The 21,017-nt window shown below is 41.7% G+C and overlaps 1 protein-coding gene across 4 annotated transcripts; it reads left to right on the top strand.

Annotated features, from left to right (window-relative positions):
- Positions 1-694: 694 nt before the first annotated feature.
- On the top strand, positions 695-19,355 carry dapp1 (dual adaptor of phosphotyrosine and 3-phosphoinositides). Of its 4 annotated transcripts, none has more exons than XM_034563363.1 (10): positions 697-945; positions 1,083-1,190; positions 5,174-5,296; positions 5,947-6,080; positions 7,121-7,251; positions 9,583-9,630; positions 9,776-9,838; positions 10,019-10,104; positions 14,886-14,933; positions 18,833-19,355. In XM_034563363.1, coding segments are annotated over exons 2-9 (642 nt in total). In that variant the 5' UTR covers positions 697-945; positions 1,083-1,134; the 3' UTR covers positions 14,887-14,933; positions 18,833-19,355. The 4 variants fall into 4 exon arrangements, with proteins under 4 accessions (XP_034419253.1, XP_034419254.1, XP_034419251.1 ...); XM_034563360.1 differs by having other exon boundaries at positions 702-945; positions 14,846-14,933; XM_034563362.1 differs by lacking the exon at positions 14,886-14,933 and having other exon boundaries at positions 695-945.
- Positions 19,356-21,017: the final 1,662 nt, after the last annotated feature.

The raw sequence follows: 21,017 nt of genomic DNA, 5'->3' as shown, positions 1-21,017 counted from the left end.
AGATCGGCAAGCCCTCTGAGGCAAATTTGTAATTTGTAATATTGGGCTATACAAAATAAACTGAATTGAATTGGGCTGAGCCCGGCAACCCTACGGAGGAAACCACCGCCCGACGTTGTCCCCCTTCCGGGTCAGCAGTGCCAGAGTTATGTCCTTCTCAACTGTGACGGAAAAGTGTTGAACAAAGTTAATGTAATAACGTGCGTTTGATCTTTGATAGAGTAATGGTTTCTTAACTCTAAATTAAATGGATATATGTTATAATAACAGACATTTGCTTACATATATTTTTACATTTATATAAAATCATCTCATTATTTTAAAACTTTAATTAACAATAATCAAATGCAAAGACAGTTATTTAACAATATTCTCGGCAGTAGTTACAATTATAGTGTTACAGTTACAACCGGCCAGGAAATGTGGCTCCACCCACTCAGCTCGGCATTAATTAATTCTTTATTCATCAATTGTAAAGTGTAAAGTGCCAATAAGAAACGACAAAATACATTTAAACATGCCAGGGGTGCCGAACGAGTGCCGGCTTGCACACATCGTCAGGGCACATCTTATCTCAATCTTTCTAGAATATACCAGTGTGCACACTGTAGAAACATGTTGACAACACATGACACATCAACACACATGTGAAAACACACTGGGGGCATAACGTATACCCCACAACAACTCCCCCTTCCTTTATTCAATGTAATAATACATTTATGACACGTGTAATACGCATATACACGTCATTTCAACCTTTTGGTTTTTAAATACACATTTCCACAGCCTTATGCAGTGGCCTGGCTCCACACTGGTGCACAGCAGGTGGCCTGAAAGCTCTACATGGAGGCATGATGGAGTTGAGGCTGTGGCATGAGTAGCCACAGAGTGGAATGCACTTTGGATCAAAGCACGAGTCAACTAGAATCTCCAGGTGTTCAGGTCAGAACATTCATTATTATTATTATTATTATTATTATTATTATTATTATTATTATTATTATTATTATTATTATTATTATTAGTCCCTCCGGTATGTTATATGAAAAGTGAGGCCGGCCATGATCCCGGTCTGGCAGAGTATTTCCGCCCGCAGCTCTCGGCTTCACTTCCGCCTGCTGCTCCTCCGTGATGACTGACGTGACTTTCTGCTGCGACGCGCGTGCCGAAGAGCTGGAGACTTTGGGGTAAGAGCGCGTGGGACTGCCGTCACTTTAGATGGAGAGCTTTCTGCTTCTATCTCTTCCAGAAAAGGAAACGGGGCACGAGTCGGACCTGCCACACTGAGCCAGACTCCGTCTCACAACGTCGTCAGTTAAAGTTCCGACCGCCTCACAAACAGACACCGGTTACACAATGTGTTGAGAGTATTCACAAACTAACCGTCTTGGTCAAATTAATTCCCACATATTATAGTGTCATACATTCATACCACTCTATTGTTTTCATGGCTTTGAAGCGTAGTTCTGCATATCAGGCGACATAGCCTCTTACAAGTGTTATGTCTATCTAGCTAGCTATATATTTATATATATATATTCAATTCAATTGTTCAATTCAATTCAGTTTATTTTGTATAGCCCAATATCACAAATTACAAATTTGCCTCAGAGGGCTTTACAATCCGTACACACACACACACACATATATATATATATATATATATATATATATATATATATATATATATATATATATACATATATATATACATATATATATATATACATATATATATATATATATATATATATTAAACTGTCAGGGAGAATGCAAACCAAACGTTATAAACTCTTAGTGACATAACAGGTACATCTGTGCAATCTAATGCAATATAATACAATAGCTCAGCAATGCATTCTACTACAATTATTAAACTTATGTGTGTCTAATATTCTGGCCCCTCATGCATGTTGCAGTCCATAATCCTCCATGCTATGTTTACACACTCCCATAGATAATAATAATAATAATAATGCATTTAATTTATATAGCGCTTTTCATAATACTCAAAGACACTTCACATAATTAAAACATCCTAAAAGCTAAAAATAAATAAATAAGAATAGCTAAAATACAGATAAAACAAATAAATAGGGACTTTCTGAGTCGCTCGGACCCTGATAAGAAAACAAAAATAAACAATCACACATTAAAAGCAGTTCTGAACAGGTGGGTTTTGATTTGCGATTTGAATAAGGAAAGATCAGTGCAGTCTTGGATGAGTTTGGGGAGAGAGTTCCAGAGGGAGGGGGCAGATATGGAGAAGGCTCTGTCCCCCCACGTCCGGTGCTTGGTCCTATGTGGGATGGACAGGAGATCGGCATCAGAGGAGCGGAGCTGACAGGATGGAGTGTGGTGGTGGAACAGGTCGGTGAGGTAGGAGGGGGCCTGATTATGGAGGGCTTTGTGAGTGAGGAGAAGGATTTTGTATTGGATCCGTTGTGGGATGGGGAGCCAGTGAAGGCTCTGGAGAACAGGGGTGATGTGATCACGGGAACGGGAGTGGGTGAGCAGGCGAGCAGCAGAGTTCTGGATGTATTGGAGTTTGTTTAGGATTTTGGAAGATGTGCCATAAAGAATACTATTGCAATAGTCAACTCTGGAGGTGATGAAGGCGTGGATTAAAGTTTCAGCAGCAGATGAGGAAAGTGATGGGCGGAGACGGGCAATGTTTTTTAGGTGGAAGAAGGAGGTTCTGGTGATTTGTTTGATGTGATGTTCAAATGAGAGGTTGCTGTCAAACATGACTCCGAGGTTGCGGATGTGAGGGGAGGGAGACAGAGTGGAGTTGTCAATGGTGAGGCAGAAGTTGTGACTGGTTTTGGTGAGAGATTTGGGGCCGATGATGATCATATCCGATTTATCACAGTTGAGTTTGAGAAAATTGGTTTGCATCCATGATTTAATGTCAGTGAGGCAGTTTGTCAGAGTGGAGTGAGTAGTAGTGGTAATGGCCTTTGTGGAGATGTAGAGCTGGACATCATCAGCGTAGCAGTGGAAGAGGAGACCGTGATGACGTATGATGTTACCAAGAGGGAGCAGGTAGAGGATGAACAGAAGAGGACCAAGCACCGAACCCTGGGGGACGCCCTGAGACAGAGGAGCAGTGGAGGAGGTGCAGTTGTTGATGCTGATGAATTGTTGTCTGTTTGTTAGATATGATTTGAGCCAGGAGAGAGCAGTTCCGGTGATGTTGAGGGACGATTCGAGGCGGGAGAGAAGGATGTTGTGGTTGATGGTGTCGAAGGCTGCAGTGAGATCCAGGAGAAGGAGAATGTTGAGGTGGCCAGAGTCTGAGGAGAGGAGGAGGTCATTGGTGACTTTGAGAAGGGCTGTTTCGGTGCTGTGCTGTGAGCGGAAACCAGATTGAAATGGCTCGAACAGATCGTTGGAAATGAGGTGGGTTTTGAGTTGTGCAGCGACGACGCGTTCCAGTATTTTTGACAGGAAGGGAAGATTTGAGATGGGCCGGAAATTGCTCATGGTCTCAGGGTCGAGTCCAGGTTTCTTCAGGATGGGGGTGACAGCAGCCAGTTTAAGTGTGTCGGGGACTGAGCCGGAGTTGAGGGAGGAGTTGATTATTGCTATGATGAGTGGAGCGATGGCTGGGAGACATTCCTTGGTGAGAGTAGATGGTATGGGATCCAGGATACAGGTGGAGCTTCTCATTTCTGTTGTCCCCAAAGGGTTGAAGGGCTGAGGGGTGAATATGGGGAGGGCGGGTGGAGAGATAGAAAGGGCGGGTGAGGTCTTCAGGTTGCTGTAAATTATATCAATTTTTGTATTGAAAAATGAAAGGAAAGAGTTGCACTTGTCGACTGTAAAGGATTTGGAGGTGTTGTCCCTGGGTTTGAGAAGCTTGTTTATTGTTGAGAAGAGAGCCTTTGGGTTGGAGGAGCCAGCGTGTATGAGGTGTGAGTAGTAGGTGGTCCGGGCTGAGATGAGAGCATCTTTGTATTGTTGAAGGTAGTCAGAGTGGGCTTGGAGATGGACTGTTAAACCAGTTTTCCTGCAGAGTCTTTCAAGCTGGCGCTTACGGGATTTCATTTGGTGGAGATCAGGAGTATACCAGGGAGCTGAGTGAGTGAATGAGACAGTTTGGGTTTTAATGGGAGCAAGCAGATCAAGACTGGAGGAGAGTGTGTTATTGAAAGCTGGTTTTGTATACACTCTCAGACACTCTTTATGCAAACAATGTACTTTCACATCCCTTTACTAGTTTCCTCTGCATCTGTCTTACAGTCGGAGAATGTATATCAGCAAGAATCATCCCTATTTCGTCTGAAAACCAACAGTTCAAACTGGAGGGTTTATACTCCAGGAGGGTTGAATAAAACTTGATAGTGCGATCGTGAACTACGGCTGGCTTCCTCCATGGTGAAATCTCTGGCTCTCTGGGTCCCTCACATGTAAAACTGTGGGCTTGATCAACAGCATGAATTGGCCTGGTCGGACTGGGCCTTTATTAGTGAATCGGGATCAGATCATAGGGATCAGATCTGTGCTCTATTCAAGATACACATGCTCGTAGCATACCTTAATGCAGTGAATGTGGACCATTGCTGTTTCTCATCTCAGGGGTAGAGTGTTTGCTCCGTGGATCAGAGGTTCCGTGGTTCGATCCCTGGCTCCGTTCATGTCCATGTTGATGTGTTCTTGGGCAAGACATTTAACCCAAAATTGCTACGATGTGTGTGAATGTGTGTGAATGAGCAGTTACTCCTGATGTGTTACTCCTGATGTGTTACATCAGGTTACCTTGCATGGTATGAATGGGTGAATGATGTCATGTAGTGTTAAAGTGTTTTGAGTGGTCAGAAGACTAGAAAAGATAAACAAGTACACGTCCATTTACCATTAGCTCTTAAAGCTAGCAAGAAAGTAGCCGAGTCGGCAACACAGACCCTTCAGGCCTCCCTCCAAAGCCACACACCTGACTCAGGTCGAATGAAATCAGGCGTATTTTATTTATTTGATTCATTGATTTCTGTTGTAATGAAAATTTAAACCAAAATATCGAAAATGTTTTTGAAGACGATTACTGACCCTGCCTTTTAAAGATTGTAGCAATTTAGATAATCTCTTTTTTCCCACAAGAAATGGAATATATATATTACATATTGCATCACAGTATAGTTACAGGTTAATCGTGTTTATGTTGTTGAAGGTGGTACCACTATGACCTGTCCCGTCATGCTGCAGAGGCTCTTCTCTTGTCCAATGGGAATAATGGAAGTTATCTCCTGAGAAACAGTAACCAGGGGCCAGGCTGCTTTGCCCTGTCTGTCAGGTCAGTCTGTCTAAAACTTTAATTCCAAATGAAACACAAGTATTAGCTGTCGTACCACCAGACTTCTGTTTTGCTTTTATTTTTCTTATGTAGCAGAACAAGGCAACAAACGGCATTTCCTTTGCAAAACCTGTTGTACAATGACAATAAATTAATCTTGTCACCTTGCAACAACTACCTGGCCTGTTCTACATTACATTTGTGTTTTCATTCTATTCGTTCTCTGCATCCTCAGAAATTAACACTGCTCATTAACAGGATGTAATTAAGCACGTCAACGGTGGAGGCAGTAAATAGTCGACTCTGAACAAACCACAACAACGGTAGCAGGGAGTTTTAAAGAGAAACTAATCAACCATAATCTGAAGCTCTCAAGGTAGATAATCTGATGTCAGCCAGCGATGGATTGTCCGTGATCTTCCCGCTAGTGGAATACTTTTTATTACACAGGTTAAACAAAAAGTATGCGTGATGAATATGCCACTTTAGCATCCACTTCATGTACATGCTGTTATTGTCATTAACTGGAGGCCATTACCAAGATGGGAAACCATCTAACAAATACTTATAGAATAGTGAGACAACCTCATTTGTGCAGATTAATGACTAACAGTGCATTGCTAAATGTTTGTCTGTCATTTGACACATAGGGCGAAGGATTCTGTGAAGCATTTTCATGTGACACGCAAAGACAACGGTTATCTGTTTGGGTTCAACGAGTTTGCAACCCTTCGAGACTTTGTCAACCACTTTGCTAACCAGCCGCTGCTGGGTAGTGACACAGGTATGCAGAACTTCATCTCTTCATCTTCTCACTAGCAAGCTTACTGCATATGACCAGCTCATATGCAGTAAACACCACATTTGATCTATTGGCTATCTTTCTACTGAAAAGCTTTCATAGCGAAGCTGACATTCTTTCAGCCTTTTTAAAGTCAGAACATAATGTAAACAGTAGAAAAGTAGAAAAGAATCAGAAGAGACGTATGCTACTGAGATGGCGAGCCCGATATAATCAGGCAGGGAGTCCCAAAGAACACAGTTTGCACTGTGGCTCACGACATATATATATATATATATATATATATATATATATATATATATATATATATATACTAATATTTCAACGATATACAATGTATTGCCAAGAAGCAGCGTTACAACAGAAAAATAATCTACCAAACACTAATTCCCTAACTTTTTGTACAATGTTATATTTATATATATATTTATATTTATATTTATAGAGTAGGGCAGCATTAAACTGTCAGGGAGAATGCAAACCAAAAGTTATAAACTCTTAGTGACATAACGGGTACAATAGCTCAGCATGTTCGATATATACTGTATATATACATCGAACAAAAAGTTAGGGAATTAATGTTTGGTAGATTATTTTTTCTGTTGTAACACTGCTTCTTGGCAATACATTGTATATCGTTGGAAAGCCAGTTTATTTACCTTTTTTAAATGGTGCCCCATTTGTAAGGAACATGCGTTCCTGGACTGAGCAGCATAGCTGAGTGTGTGGGTTGCTCCCATGAAACATTTGCCAAATCTTCTCTGCCAATGCCAAACAGCTTATTCTGCTGTTGCTATTGACTCTTGTGTTGTGTTGTTTGGTGGATTGGATGATTGAAGTCTATCAGTGTTATGCGTGTTAACAAACATGACATATTGGCAATTTTACAATATAACTGATCCACTCTACATTTTTTAATGCAACAACAAGAGAAAAGCACATCTGTTGTGTTGTTGGATGCTGTATTTCTTCTGTGTGTTATTGTGAATTGGTCAGGCCTCCCCCCTCTGCCTCTGAAACAGGAACCCTGATTGTGCTCAAGTGTCCGTACCCATGGCGTGTGGAGGAGCCATCCATCTACGAGTCTGTTCGAGTTCACACAGCCATACAGACAGGCCGCACAGAGAATGATCTGGTACCGAATGCCCCATCGGTATGCCGCCTTCTGTACGCTCACATCTGTGAGCAGCTGATCTTAAAGTGTGTCAGATTTCCCCCTGTGATGTCATGTGATCAATGTAACCTTACAAGATGGGTTCCATTCAGCTCTCTCTAGGTCCGCCTTTTAAAAGGTAATTCTGGATTATTCCAACATGGATATTATATTTATAGTTTTGACCAACAGTTTGGAAAACATCTTCTCAGAGACTGTTCACTGAATAATACATACATACATACTGATCCGCCCATACACAGATTCGCAGACACACATTCAAACTCCTAGTTCTATATGGTCATCTACACATACATGTATATACACATATATACTGTACATGATACATAAGCACATACAGTACATATATCCTCATAAGTATCTATTCATTTGTATCAATTTATTTGTTTTTATCTAGTTATTCTGAAAGAGTTGAGATAATTATTTTCGCTAGCAAGATGTCATTGGATGATGCATTCCATTAAGCCAACTGCCAGCAGGCACATTTAAAGAAATATAATCGGATTGATTGGGGTGATGAGGCACTTAAAATTAGCCGATACATTTTCCCAACACTTATGCTGCGTTCACACCAAAAGCGTTGAGAGTAGATTCCATGAAAGTCAATGCACAGACGAATGGATGCGAATAAAGCACATTTTCATCGAGTTATAGTCAGTGAAAGTTACCGAGCTGTGTGAGCCTACAGATGATGTTATGTATAAATATATTTATTAATGTTATGAACCCAAACAATCAGGGTTTGATGTTCCCACGTTTGTGGGATTTCCACAACAAGTACAAAGCAGAAATAGTTGTTATTTCTTCCATGGTGGATGGCGGAAATTCCATTCAATTCAGTTTATTTTGTATAGCCAAAATCACAAATTACTAATTTTCATCAGAGGGCTTTACAATCTGTACACATACGACATCCCTGTCCCAGGACCTCACATCAGATCAGGAACAACTTCCCAAAATAATAGAAAAATCCCTTTCACGGGGAAAAAAGGGAAGAAACCTTCAGGAGAGCAACAGAGGAGGATCCCTCTCCCCGGATGGAAATTATAACTGTTTCCACGGAATAAAGCCACGGAGATAAGCCACGCCCCCTCTCCAGCGCGAATGAACAAACCACAAATAGTCGGGGGAGTAAACTCACACGAGTAAAGCGTTGTGAATATTCATGTGAACGCAGCATTGCGCTGCCCTCACATTGGTGGCAGTGATTGATTTTGCCATGATTATGGTCTGGAATTCCTCATATCATGATCATCTCCTATTCATCAGCGGAGAAAAAAGAGGCTCTTCCTTTTGAGTTTATTTGCCTTTGTGCTCTTAGAAAATCATGGTTTCTGTGATCGACGCTTCCCCCTTTTGAAGTCGGACGGGCAGTCTGGTTCAACTATCCTGAGTACTGACGTCTGGATCGAATTAACGAGATAGTTTGAGTCTCAGTCTCTGAGAAACCGAGATAGCCTGACTTCAATAATCGGGTTAATTTAAGCTGGCTAATAGGACATTTGATCCACTTACGAGGAACGGGGCACAGGACTCAAATGCAGACTCAAGACTTGGTAGTAGGATGCTAAAACAATGTTTAACTGTAGCAAGGTTTGGTACACAGGTAGTCAGTTACATAGGCAAAGTTATCAGAATCGTCAGGAAGAACTCACTAGTACACAAAAACTGGTCGAGACACAGAGAAAACACAATGGGGAATTGCTGGTAAGCTCACTGGAACAGACCGAGACAAACTGGCACACAACAAATCATTGACACAGACTAAATACACGAGGAAGGCAAGCAACGAGGCACAGGTGGAAACAATGAGGGTGGAGTTTGCAATCACACAGGAGGGGAACACACAAGGAGGGAGGTGTCTGAAACGAGAGACCAGGTGAGTGACAGGAAACACAACAGACACGAGGAGTGGATGATGAGACAGTAATTCCATGGTGACGTTCAGAACATCACAAACCATTCAACACCGTAAGATCTAAAGACCCCACCAGAGAGCACCTTTGAACCGAGACAGACGTTACCACCTCCAATCATATACAACCACCGGTTATCATGTGATGGGAGACCCATAGTTGTGTTAACTGAACTGAACTGACTGAACCAACCCCCAGACTTAACGAGTCAAACAACTTTCACTGATGAAGAGCTGCGAGATGTGGTTAAAAGCTCAAAAACAATGTTAGTATGTTGAGTTGAGGTGATTTTGGCCCAGATCCAGGTTGCAATAAAAGAGAATAATCATTGAAATTCAATACTTTGGTCACAGTAAACCTTGTTTTTCTACCAACACAAAGCGTGTCTTTTCAGCTGGGCACAAAGGAAGGCTATCTGGTGAAACAGGGAGCGATTGTGAAGGTAAGACATGTCAACGTGTCTGAACACAAATCAGCTTTTATTAGAAAATCTGGAGATGTAGTGGAGCAGGACTCTTTCAGAGCCTGAGCACAGACCACTTACGAGGTGATACTTAAAAAAAATCCACTTTGAAACCCTTTTGCAGAGCTGGAAACCGAGGTGGTTCACACTGAACAGATATGAACTCAAATACTTCAAAGACAAAATGGTGAGTCTCTCTTCAGCTCAAGGACATGGTGTGTTAGATGTGCTATTTCACAGCTTCGATTTGATATTTGATTTCAGTATGTGGATGGAGCAATTGTGTTAAGCTGCTCCTAGTCACAGCAGACAAACCACAGGTGGGGCTTGTAGTGTGGAGGTGTAAGCTGCAGAGTTTCTCTTGCAGTGTGAAGAGCCCATTCGAACCCTTGATCTGAGAGCCTGCTCTGCAGTCCAGTTTGACTACTCTCAGGACAGAGTCAATTGTTTCTGGTAAGTGATGTCAGTCAGTGATCAGCACTGAGGAGGCACTATAAAGGAATGTGGAAATTAAAATCCAACCACACATGTAGGTGTCATACTTTTAATTGAATGTCATGAAGTCATATTTAATTATTAGCCTGTTGTAAAAGGCTGTTCTAAATTGATTAAAAGTACCTAGCAGCAGTCTGCTTCAATGTGTGGGAGCATGTATTCTTTACCTCCTCACAACCATCCTACGGGGCCAGGTTGAGCCTCTGGCTCAGCTTCTTTTTCTCTATCATGGTCCCTCTTCTTCCTCCTTTGTGTTCGGAACTGTAACGTTAAGCTACCATTGCCCCCTCTTTATAAACCCATTGTGAATCTTTAACCCTTACAAGTCAACACAAATATAAAAACAAACCCTCCCAGAGTTGATGGAGGGTCAATAACCCCGACATTTCTGGCTCTTTTTGGCGTTTAAGAGAGAGATATGACCTCTTTGATTAGCAAATTGATTTTACATAAATAGCATGTCTTCTCAGTATAGTCGAAAAATATTTGTTTTTAGTTTGCGACGGAAGGTATAGAGACTTTCTGCTGCCCTGATGTCAATGGGGAGCTCATTCCACCATTGAGAAGCCAGGACAGCAAACAGTCATGACTTTGAGTGTTTAGCTCGCGGTGACGGAGCTACAAGCCGATTGGCAGAAGCCGAGCGAAGTGAACGAGCTGGGGTGTACGGGTTTACCATGTACTAGATGTAGACCGGACCCGATCAGCTCGCAGCACGGTACGCAAGAACCAATGTTTTGAAGCGGATACGGGCGGCCACCGGTAACCAGTGAAGGTCGTGTGGGTAAATTTAGGTAGGTTAAAGACCAGTCGAGCTGCTGCATTCTGGATGAGCTGTAAAGGTCGAATGGCATTAGCAGGTAGACCTGCCAGGAGGGAGTTGCAATAGTCTAGACGTGAGATGATCAGAGCCTGGACCAGAACCTGTGACGCCTTCTGAGTGAGAAGGGGTCGTATTCTCCTGATGTTGTACACCATGTACCTACAGGAGCGTGTTGTTGCGGTAATGTTGGCAGTGAGGGAGAGTTGACTGTCAAGTGTCACACCGAGGTTCCTGGCAGTCGGAGTCAGGGCTAACACTGAGTTGTTGAAGGTAATAGTCAGGTCGTGGGTGGGAGAGCCTTTTCCTGGAAGGAAAAGTAGTTCAGTTTGTCAGGGTTCATTTTCAGGCGGTGTACGGACATCCACTGAGAGATGTCAGTCAGACAGGCAGAGATTCGTGCTGCTACCTGTGTTTCAGATTGGGGAAACAAGAGGATCAGTTGGGTGTCATGAGCGTAGCTATGGTAGGAGAAGCCATGCAAGCGAATTACAGAGCCGAGAGAGATGGTGTACAGAGAGAAGAGGAGAGGACCCAGGACTGAGCCCTGAGGGACCCCAGTAGTGAGAGGACAAGGCTCAGACACAGATCCTCTCCAGGTTACCCGGTACGTGCGGTCACATCAGGACTAACTAACATTCACACACCGATGGGATAGCCTTCAGGGCAATTTGGGGTTAAGTGTCTCGTCCAAGGACATATCGACATGGACTAGAGGAGCTGGGGATTGAACTGGCGATCTTCTTTTTAATAATTATACTGCCAGCATTGCCTGCACAACAAGATTGGACAGGAGCCAGTTCAAGTGTTTTCTGGTGGCAAACATACTAAATCAACAACAAGAACAAACTCCCACACAGTGAAATGGCCTCGGAGCAGTTGCCAGCTTTGCCCACCAAGATAATCTATGGAGTGAAATTGATCTCAAAATGGTCACAAATGTGTACATGATATACAAATGTGAAATATGAGTTACAAATGTGGACAATGCTTGATTTGGGTTATTCATAAATGGCAATTTTATAAACAGTAACACAGTTTTACACATCACAACTTGAATTGAATTGAATAAATATTAATAGTTTACGTACAGGTCTTCAACTTCACAAATTGCATTGTTTATTGCCTTTGAAAAGCCTTCTGTGTATAGAAATGTCTAAATGTATTTTTGATATTCTTTTGTAGTAATACAGATTGTTAAACCTGATTTGCATTAGGTTAGGTTTGAATATAAAATGATATATAATGAATTGCCTATATATATATATATATATATATATATATATATATATATATATATATATATATATATATTCATAAACACATTTGTGAATACCCAAAATTGCACAAATGTACACATTTTGAAAATGTTTCCTTTTTATATTGGGTAATTGACAATTCTTTCGCCACATAGTAATCCAACCTTGCTGCCGGCCTTTGCAGCTGAAACAACCGCCTGTTTGCTCACAGCTCTGTCTGCCACCATGGCTGAGGAGTTGGGCCAAATGTGAGGTTTGAAAACTGTAAATCTCACTAATGTAATTATTCAATTCAATTCAGTGTATTTAGTTTAGCCCAAAATCACAAATTACAAATTCTTCTTAGAGGGCTTTACAATCTGTACACATGCCATCCATAACCTTTGACCTCTCATCGAATCAGGAAAAATACAATGGGGGGAGGGCATGGCAGGAGGCAGGAGACAGGATGCAGGGCCACGGAGGCAGGAGGCATCGTGAAAATGGCCAGACCAATGAGGCCAGGCCTTTGAGGCAGGGCCGTTGGGAAGGAGGCCAGGTCTAGGGCAGAAGCTGAATGCAGGAAGCAGGGGCAAGGAGTCAGGACCCAGGCCCTAGGACCGGCTTCAGACATAGCCAGGTCCAATGGACCCTATGAGACGTGAAGTCACAAAGACTCCGGGGAGGAAGCAGAGTTAGTAAGATGCACATTATCCAAGCCAATTAATGACTTAAGTACTGATCAATATCTCTGTCGGACAAATATACTGTGGTCACTTTGTGCTGTGAGTCTTGGACCTCCAATACCAATAAACACTAAATGTTGGTGTTGCGAGTTTTTTTAAATTTCTGAGCTCATCGGCTTTATTCAACCATTGGCCACACTCAAAATGAACATGCATATATGATATAATATAGAGATACAATACAAACATGGATACCAAAATAAAAAATAAATGCAATATGTATTAGATGACACCAACAATAATATTTAAAAAAAACAAATCAAATATATGTTGTAAGTCACAGCACTGCAGTCTGAGGCCACAGCGAGTTGTATTTTTGTTTGTAAAAGGGAAGTGTGATCAGTAAAATAGCAGAAGGAAACACGGAGGGAAGAAGAAGTGCACATGAACATTGAGGCATTATTGTCTTTACAGAGGTAACACCCACTGACCCCCTTTTACTGTTAACACAATGTTCAACGCTGCATTACCACAGAAGATATCAATCGCTGGATCTTATTACCCATAAGTAATAAGTAGCATCTTCCATTTTATTTGTATGCTATCTCTTCAGCAATATCATTATATATATATATATATATATATATATATATATATATATATATATATATATATATATATATATATATATATATGTGAAGCGGTGCAAGGGTTATTGATGTTGATTCAATTTGAGGAGGATCTGGCCAGAGGTGATTTATTATAAAGTCTAATAGCAGTGGGCAGGAATAGAGGAATTCGTCTATCAGGAATGTTCTCCTGTATGTTCTCCTGCATCAGTAATGTTCTCCTGTATCTGTCCTTGTGAAGCGGAGCTGAAGCAGTTTGTTGGAGAACGTGCTCTGGTGCCCCTGCAGTAGGTGGTGGAGAGGGTGGTCCGGGTTATCCAATATGGACAATATCTTTAAGTAATAGAAACATTACAGGATTGCTCAGACTAAAACACCTCTGACATCAAATTACTTTAGGCCAATAGCGTTGACATCTGTAATTTTGAAGACATGTGAGAAGCTTATTAAAAAGTAGGTCTTTTTCAGGGAGAGAAGTTTCTTCACCCCTTGCAGTTTCCACACATTTCTGGCAGAGGTGTGGATGATGCCAAGAAAAGCCAATTCATCTTGCTAAACTGGGTTTGAATCTAGTTGGCTGGATACTGGACTTCTTGAGTGGTCCCAGCATGAGAGAGTAAACAGCTTTTTTTCGTTGTTTCCTGATTGGCCATTTATGCATATATGTGGTTGGAGGAGAACAATCCAGTAGTGTAGGAACTGTGTGAGTTAGAACCGCTTTATAGTTTGCGCACAAGCCTTTCATTTCAGAGAGAGAAAACATAATTGTTTATTATTAACAGATGATACGTGATGATGAAGTCTCAACAAAGTCTTGGGCACTTGGACTCTACAGGGAGGTTGTAATTGAGGGCCGACTGCCCCGATCAGTAATAAGATGATTCCCGCATGGAGTCCAGACCTGGTGGTGGTGCTGATGAGGCTGATGGAATGATAAGTTGACGGATCTGATGAAAACTGGTCAGAGATGGGGAGATGGAGGGGTGCGTAACGGCAACAGTAATGAACTGAAGGTAGAGAGACAGTCACATTTAAACAAGACAGCAGTAAAATGATAGGCTAACGATGCAATTGTTTAGTCGTGCTTATTGGATAGAGGAGACCAGCTGATCTACACAGCTGATGTCCTGATTGACAGCCTCGAATAATGACAGCAAGTAAATAATGAGTAAGCATGTTTGAGGAGTGAATGGCAGATGTATGAGAAATAAACTAGCAAACAAAAGTATAGTCTCCCTGACTGAACTGGCTATAACTTCACGTGTAGAACCTCGATAATATAAAGTAATGCACATCTCTGCTCGTCTTATCTCCCTGTGTCCACAGCCTGGTGTTTACTGAGAGGACATTTTATCTCTGTGCAAAGACAGGTGTGGAGGCAGACGAGTGGATCAAGATCCTGAGGTGGAAACTGGTGAGTTTGTTCAGACTGCATGTTTTACTCAGAGCTGGCAGAAAGTGGCATATTTTACCAGTAACTCCTCCGCAGCACGCGGAGGAGTTACTCCATATCACAGTGTAGCAAAAGGGGGTAGAAAACCTAGCTAAAGAACTATTGATAATGTGCATCTCTGGCCAAGTGCTGACTTCCATGAGGACTGTGGAAATGCATTCCAAGGAGCGCTAAAAAGAGTGTCAGACGTTGCATCATTTGGACAATATACAGCTCACTAGCTGGCACGGTGATTAGACATGAGGATGATTGATTCGGGTCCCTGGGGAGGGTGTCGCAGCATACTTTATGGATGATAATTACAACTCTGCAATTATTGAAATGATCTTTTAAAAACAAATGACTTCTATTTGAAAAACATTCTCTTGTATATAGCCATCTGGGAGTACAAAAGAAGTTCTGTACAATTGCACCTGTTGTAGCGATGTGCTGTCACTATCATGGGAATCTATCATATGTTTATTCACTCCATGGGCAACTGTGGCTCAGTGGTGAGCAGGGTCGTCCTTCAATCAGAGGATCGGTGGTTCAATCCCGAATCCGCTAGCCCATGTCGATGTGTCCTTGGGCAAATTGCTCCTGTAGCTGTTCTACGGTGTGTGAATGTTAGTTACTGCTGATGTGCAGGTGGAACCTTAGCTCCTCCCATCAGTGTATAAATGGTTGTGAATCGGTGAATGTAGTGTTAAAGATTTTTGAGTGGTCGGAATACTAGAACAAATCTATACAAGCACAGGTCCATTTACACCCCCCAGCCTGTCACAGACATACCCACTCCAACCCAAACCAATCCCCTCTGTTTACCTTCTTGTAAAATGGTGCCAAACGCAGAAATGCAGGTTGACGCAGGACCAGTGAACGGATCTTCCGGTCGGGGTAGAAGGTTGGCGTCTTATCTTCTTTGTTTTTGTCTTTTGAGTCTGTATAACCGAGAGATCCGAGTGTTGCTCGTCTTGAATCCTCCAGACAATGATATCCTGAGTGTATTCGGACCGTGGAGTAACTTGCTCCTGCAACTATAAAGAGCGTCTTACTGAAGTAAGGCACAGACTGGACGTACTGGTCTGCACTCACATGCCATACTCCGGTAAAAGCCGTGAGAGATCCTTTGAGTTTCGGCTGGTGAGGAGAGACGGCATTCATCCCACTTTGGATGGAGCGGTTCTCATTTCTGAAAATATGACCAAGTTGATTAACAGACTTAATCCATGACAACCCAGAGTTCAGATCAGGAAGCAGAGTTGTAGTCTTACACCCTTCTCTGCACTTCCATTAGAGCAGTTACCCACCCTTAGTTTATTTTATATAGCCTGTAAAAGTCCAGAAGAATCTCGAGCTGCCTGGTGCTTGGGAGAAGAAGTTCTGAAGCCAGAGATATATAATCAAAAGTATTTAATCATAACAAAGAAGGATCATCAGTACATACAAGGTCCGCACCGGACGCGCTCACGTGATTCCGCTTCCTGGCTGAGCTCTTCTCCTCGAGCGCTCCTGGCGTAGCCAGCAGTTTCTGTCTGGCGTCACCCCGTAAGAGACCAAATTCACGTCTCACAATTGGTTTTATTCGCAGTGCATTCGCTGAGCTAAGCTCCCATTGGTTAGTGGAGATATTCATGCAAATACCTTTCAGAGACACAGCATGCTGCTGACCAGCGAATAAGATGTGAGGTTCACACCTGAGGGTTAGTTCCATTGGCCAGTTCAAAGAATGCCGCCATTCTGTTCGCTAAGCCAATCGATAAGCTGGCGAGGTCAAAGCGCACACTTCCGGTCAAGGACAGGAAGTTCCCCTTCAGAATAAGACCTATTATCCTGCCTTCAGAATAAAAGCTTCTTCCGCCCAGAAACAGCCATTTTTAACGATCTCTCTAGAGAAACCTACTGTCACCAGAACCAATACATTTCATTCATACTACTTATTATTAGGACAACCATAAAACATCTTACAATTCACATTACAGTTAATAATACAGTGATCATACGCATGTTTTCTTAATACACATTATTCAGAATATTCCTCATAATATCCCTCATTAATTATCTTATCTTTATGTATTCATTTAAAACAGACTCTCATTTACCTATGCAAGTGTATATAAAATCCACTACAACTCAACAAGTCCAATATCACAAATTACAAATTTGCCTCAGAGGTTCTTGACAATCTGTACACGTACGACATCCCTGTCCCAGGGCCTCGCATCGGATCATAAAAACTCCCCAAAAATAAACTTTCACAGGGAAAAAAGGGAAGAAACCTTCAGGAGAGCAACAGAGGAGGATCCTTCTGCCAGGATGGACAGAAGGAATAGATGTCATGTGTTCAGAATGAACATAATTACAGAGTTACATAAACACATTCAATGAATGTCAGAATGTTTCCTGATAATATTGCCCAAAGGAAGCATATATAAGGTAAATAAAATTGGTCAAAGCACAGAACCTTGTGAAACTCCATGATTAACGTTGGTGGTCATTGAGGCTTCATCCTTTACAAATACAAATTGAGATCGATCTGATAAATAGGATTTAAACCAACGGTACCAGCGGTACCTGAAATGCCAATCGACTGATCCAGTCTCTGTAATAGGATGTCATGGTCAATGGTGTCGAACGCAGCACTAAGGTCTAATAATACCAGTACGGAGATGAGTCCTTTATCTGATGCAATTAGGAGGTCATTTGTAATTTTCACCAGTGCTGTCTCTGTGCTGTGGTGTTTTCTAAATCCTGACTGAAACTCCTCAAATAAACTATTCTGATGTAGAAAGTCGCACAACTGATTTGCGACTACTTTCTCAAGGATCTTAGAGAGGAAGGGAAGGTTAGAGATCGGTCTGTAGTTAGCCAACACCTCTGGATTAAGAGTGGGCTTTTTCAGGAGAGGTTTAATTACAGCTACTTTGAAGGAATGTGGTACATGCCCTGTTAGCAAAGACACATTGACAATATCCAGCAGAGAGGTGCCAATTAAAGGCAACACGTCTTTAAGCAGCCTCGTTGGGATGGGGTCCAAGAGACAGGTAGACGGTTTAGAAGTAGAAACCGTTGAGGACAGTTGGTCTAGGTTAATGGGAGAAAAGACATCCAAATATACACCAGGGCATACAGCTGTTTCCAAGGCCACTCCTCTTGATGACAGATCGGCAGTAGTTGAGGGCAAGAGATCATCAATCTTGCCTCTAATAGTTAGAATCTTATCATTGAAGAAGTTCATGAAGTCATTACTACTGAGGTCTATAGGAATACTATTGATAATACTATTCCGGCTGGCTGTTGTGTTTGGAGATACTCACAGCTGCTGTCAGCTTCCATACTTGGACTTCATAACTTGTGTGCTGCTTCTTGTTTTGCCAAATAATTGAAATATTGTGATCGTCTCCACCTATCATGTAGGATACTTTCATGATACATACAACATATTTCATGAGTCATCAGCTTAGTGGAGACTCCAACTAGATATGAGTGAAAGAAAATGAAGCATGAATGACTAAATGTAAGCTCTGCACTAATGTGGCCTAAAATGTGAGCAACTTGAGGACCTCCAATATATTTAGAGATCCAGACCTGGTCTGTACTGACAAGAAGCCAAGTATCCAGTACATCTGAGTGAGCCAGGCCAGTGAAGACGTAGTGCGGGAAAAAAAGGTCTTATTTGTGATACCTTTAATTATTTTCAGAGAAAGCTCAGTGGGACATGTACGACTACTTAAACTCGCAAGTGTTCTGAAGGTGGCAGCAGCACTTGTATGTGGACTGGGATTAAAACGAACAAACTTACATTATTTAAAGCATCACTTCTTTCATTAAGTGACAACATGTGTTTTTGCAGCCGGCAGTGAGCTTCTCTTTATTTCCAGTCACAGACTCTCAAAGGCCGATGACTGCTGATGGAAAGAATCCTCGGGTTCATAGAAGACGTCACATCAGCTGGATAAGGAATACCGAACAGCACCATTCAAAAGTGAAGAGTGAAGTGGAGCGCGGACACATTCCCCTCAGTGTACTGACTAACTACTTCAGTGTGATTCCACTTTACTTTATGAAAGATGCTTCATTACTCATGAGGGTCTTACTTTCTGCTTTCCTTACCACAGTATCTTTGGTCCTGTATTTTTAACATAAATATCTACTGAAAGGATATTGCTTGCATGATTGTTGACCAAAACCAACGATGTGTGAGTGTCTCCCAGTCCTTCCTGACTTCCCTAACCTGTCTGTGGCTCTCAGCTCCAAGACCATTGTTTCCTAGAAGTACTAACACAAACAGGTGGAAATATTTACACACTGATGTTAATTTGTATTTCCGTCAGCAGAACAGTGTGTGTGGAACTGAGTACGAATAAACTAGTGTGTGTTTATGAAACACGTCACCCAGTGCAACAGTGTGGCTCATTGGTGTGTGTAATGGAGCTAATATGCTTTGATACACTCACAACAGCTGTTAGTAGATCCATTGGGTTGGTTTGTGTCTGCACATTGGGTTTAGTCAATAAGAGAAGCATAGGGTGTGTCAAGTCTTCTCCTTTAATAACTGCAAAGCATGGGGTTCTCAACATTTTGTTTTTAAACTAAATACGGTTTATAGTTTAAATAAATCCTTATTAATTTTTTTTTTAAATCAGCCAAGGTCTGTTACATTGAAATAGGTTGTTAGAATGTAGCCGTACCAGCAGCGTCCGGTCAGATTATCTGTGTCCTTCTCTATGTCCAACTAAGAATAACTGCATGAGCATTTACTGAACACCATTTAAATCACTCATTCATTTAGAAGGCACTAAATCAACAAGCAACCGCATGCTATACTGACATTTCAATGTCAAAGTTAAAGTAGAAGCTCATCAGTGACACCTTTAAAGGTGCTCAGACTTCTCTGGAAAGCTTCTTTCTTTGATTAAATCCTCTCAACACCAATAGACACTTGGAATAAGCTCCCAAGTAGTGTTTGAAGTAACTATTATCTTATATACAGGGGTATTAACACTGCATTTGACAGATTGTCAGGTCTTAAACATTGCAGTTTATAGCAGGTACATTCTTAACACATGTATGTTGCAAAATTGCTCAGCTTGTAGTTCAGTACAGTATGTCTTTCACATGTTTCAGATACACATTTTTACTTTTTACTTACTTTTACTAATTCCAAACAGGTACCAGTACAGATGAGGTTTGTCTGAGGTATGTATTTCATATTCAGGGTCGCTGGAGCCGGTCCCAGCTGACATTGGGTGAAGGCAGGTTCACCTGTACAGGTGTGCATTTGATCTCAGGGCTCATATAGAGACAGAGAAACATTCTCACTCACACTCACACCAACGGGTAGTTTAGAGTCCAGTTAACCTGTTCTGCATGTCTTTGGGCTGTGAGAGAAAGCCAGAGAACCCGGATGGAACCCACGCTGCCACGGAGAGAACATGCAAACTCAACCCAGACCGGGAACCCAACCCGGGCTCCTCTTGCTGTGAGGTCACACCACCGTGTATTTAATTATTAAATGATAAATGGGGTATTGCATTAGTTCACTTGATGGATTTGATAGCATCATCAAGGTTTTACTAATACTTGGAAAACATTTAAAGTCATTACAAAGTAAAAGCTTTGTATAATGTGCAGCATTGTACATCCATGCCATTGACATGCAGTGAGGTTTGTGAATGGTGAGGCACCGACTCTTAAGAGTCACATTTACAAATACATAGAGGAGCTTAACTCACCATTCAATTGGCTTGTACATTGACTACTGGTTGTTTTTCATAGTTCATATCAGCATTCTTTACACGAACACACACACACACACACACGTACATATTTGATTACACCAATTCATAGCGACCGCTACACCATTTGTGTGCTTTTAGATCAAAATTCCAACAAACAATTCATTCAATACAAATAGAAATAGGCGACATTGCCTAATGCAGCGTATGCATGGTCCTACCTTTACTTGTAGATTACGTCTATTCTTCTGGAAAAACACCTGTGACTTTGTTGTAAAACGTGTAGAAGAAGCAATGGCAGAACAAGCATAAACCAGACCCATGGGCT

This window comes from Cyclopterus lumpus, chromosome 22 (assembly GCF_009769545.1).
Source record: "Cyclopterus lumpus isolate fCycLum1 chromosome 22, fCycLum1.pri, whole genome shotgun sequence".
NCBI lineage: Eukaryota > Metazoa > Chordata > Actinopteri > Perciformes > Cyclopteridae > Cyclopterus > Cyclopterus lumpus.
The sequence above is the reverse complement of the archived record's forward strand: the minus strand, read 5'-3'. Positions and strand labels throughout refer to the sequence as shown.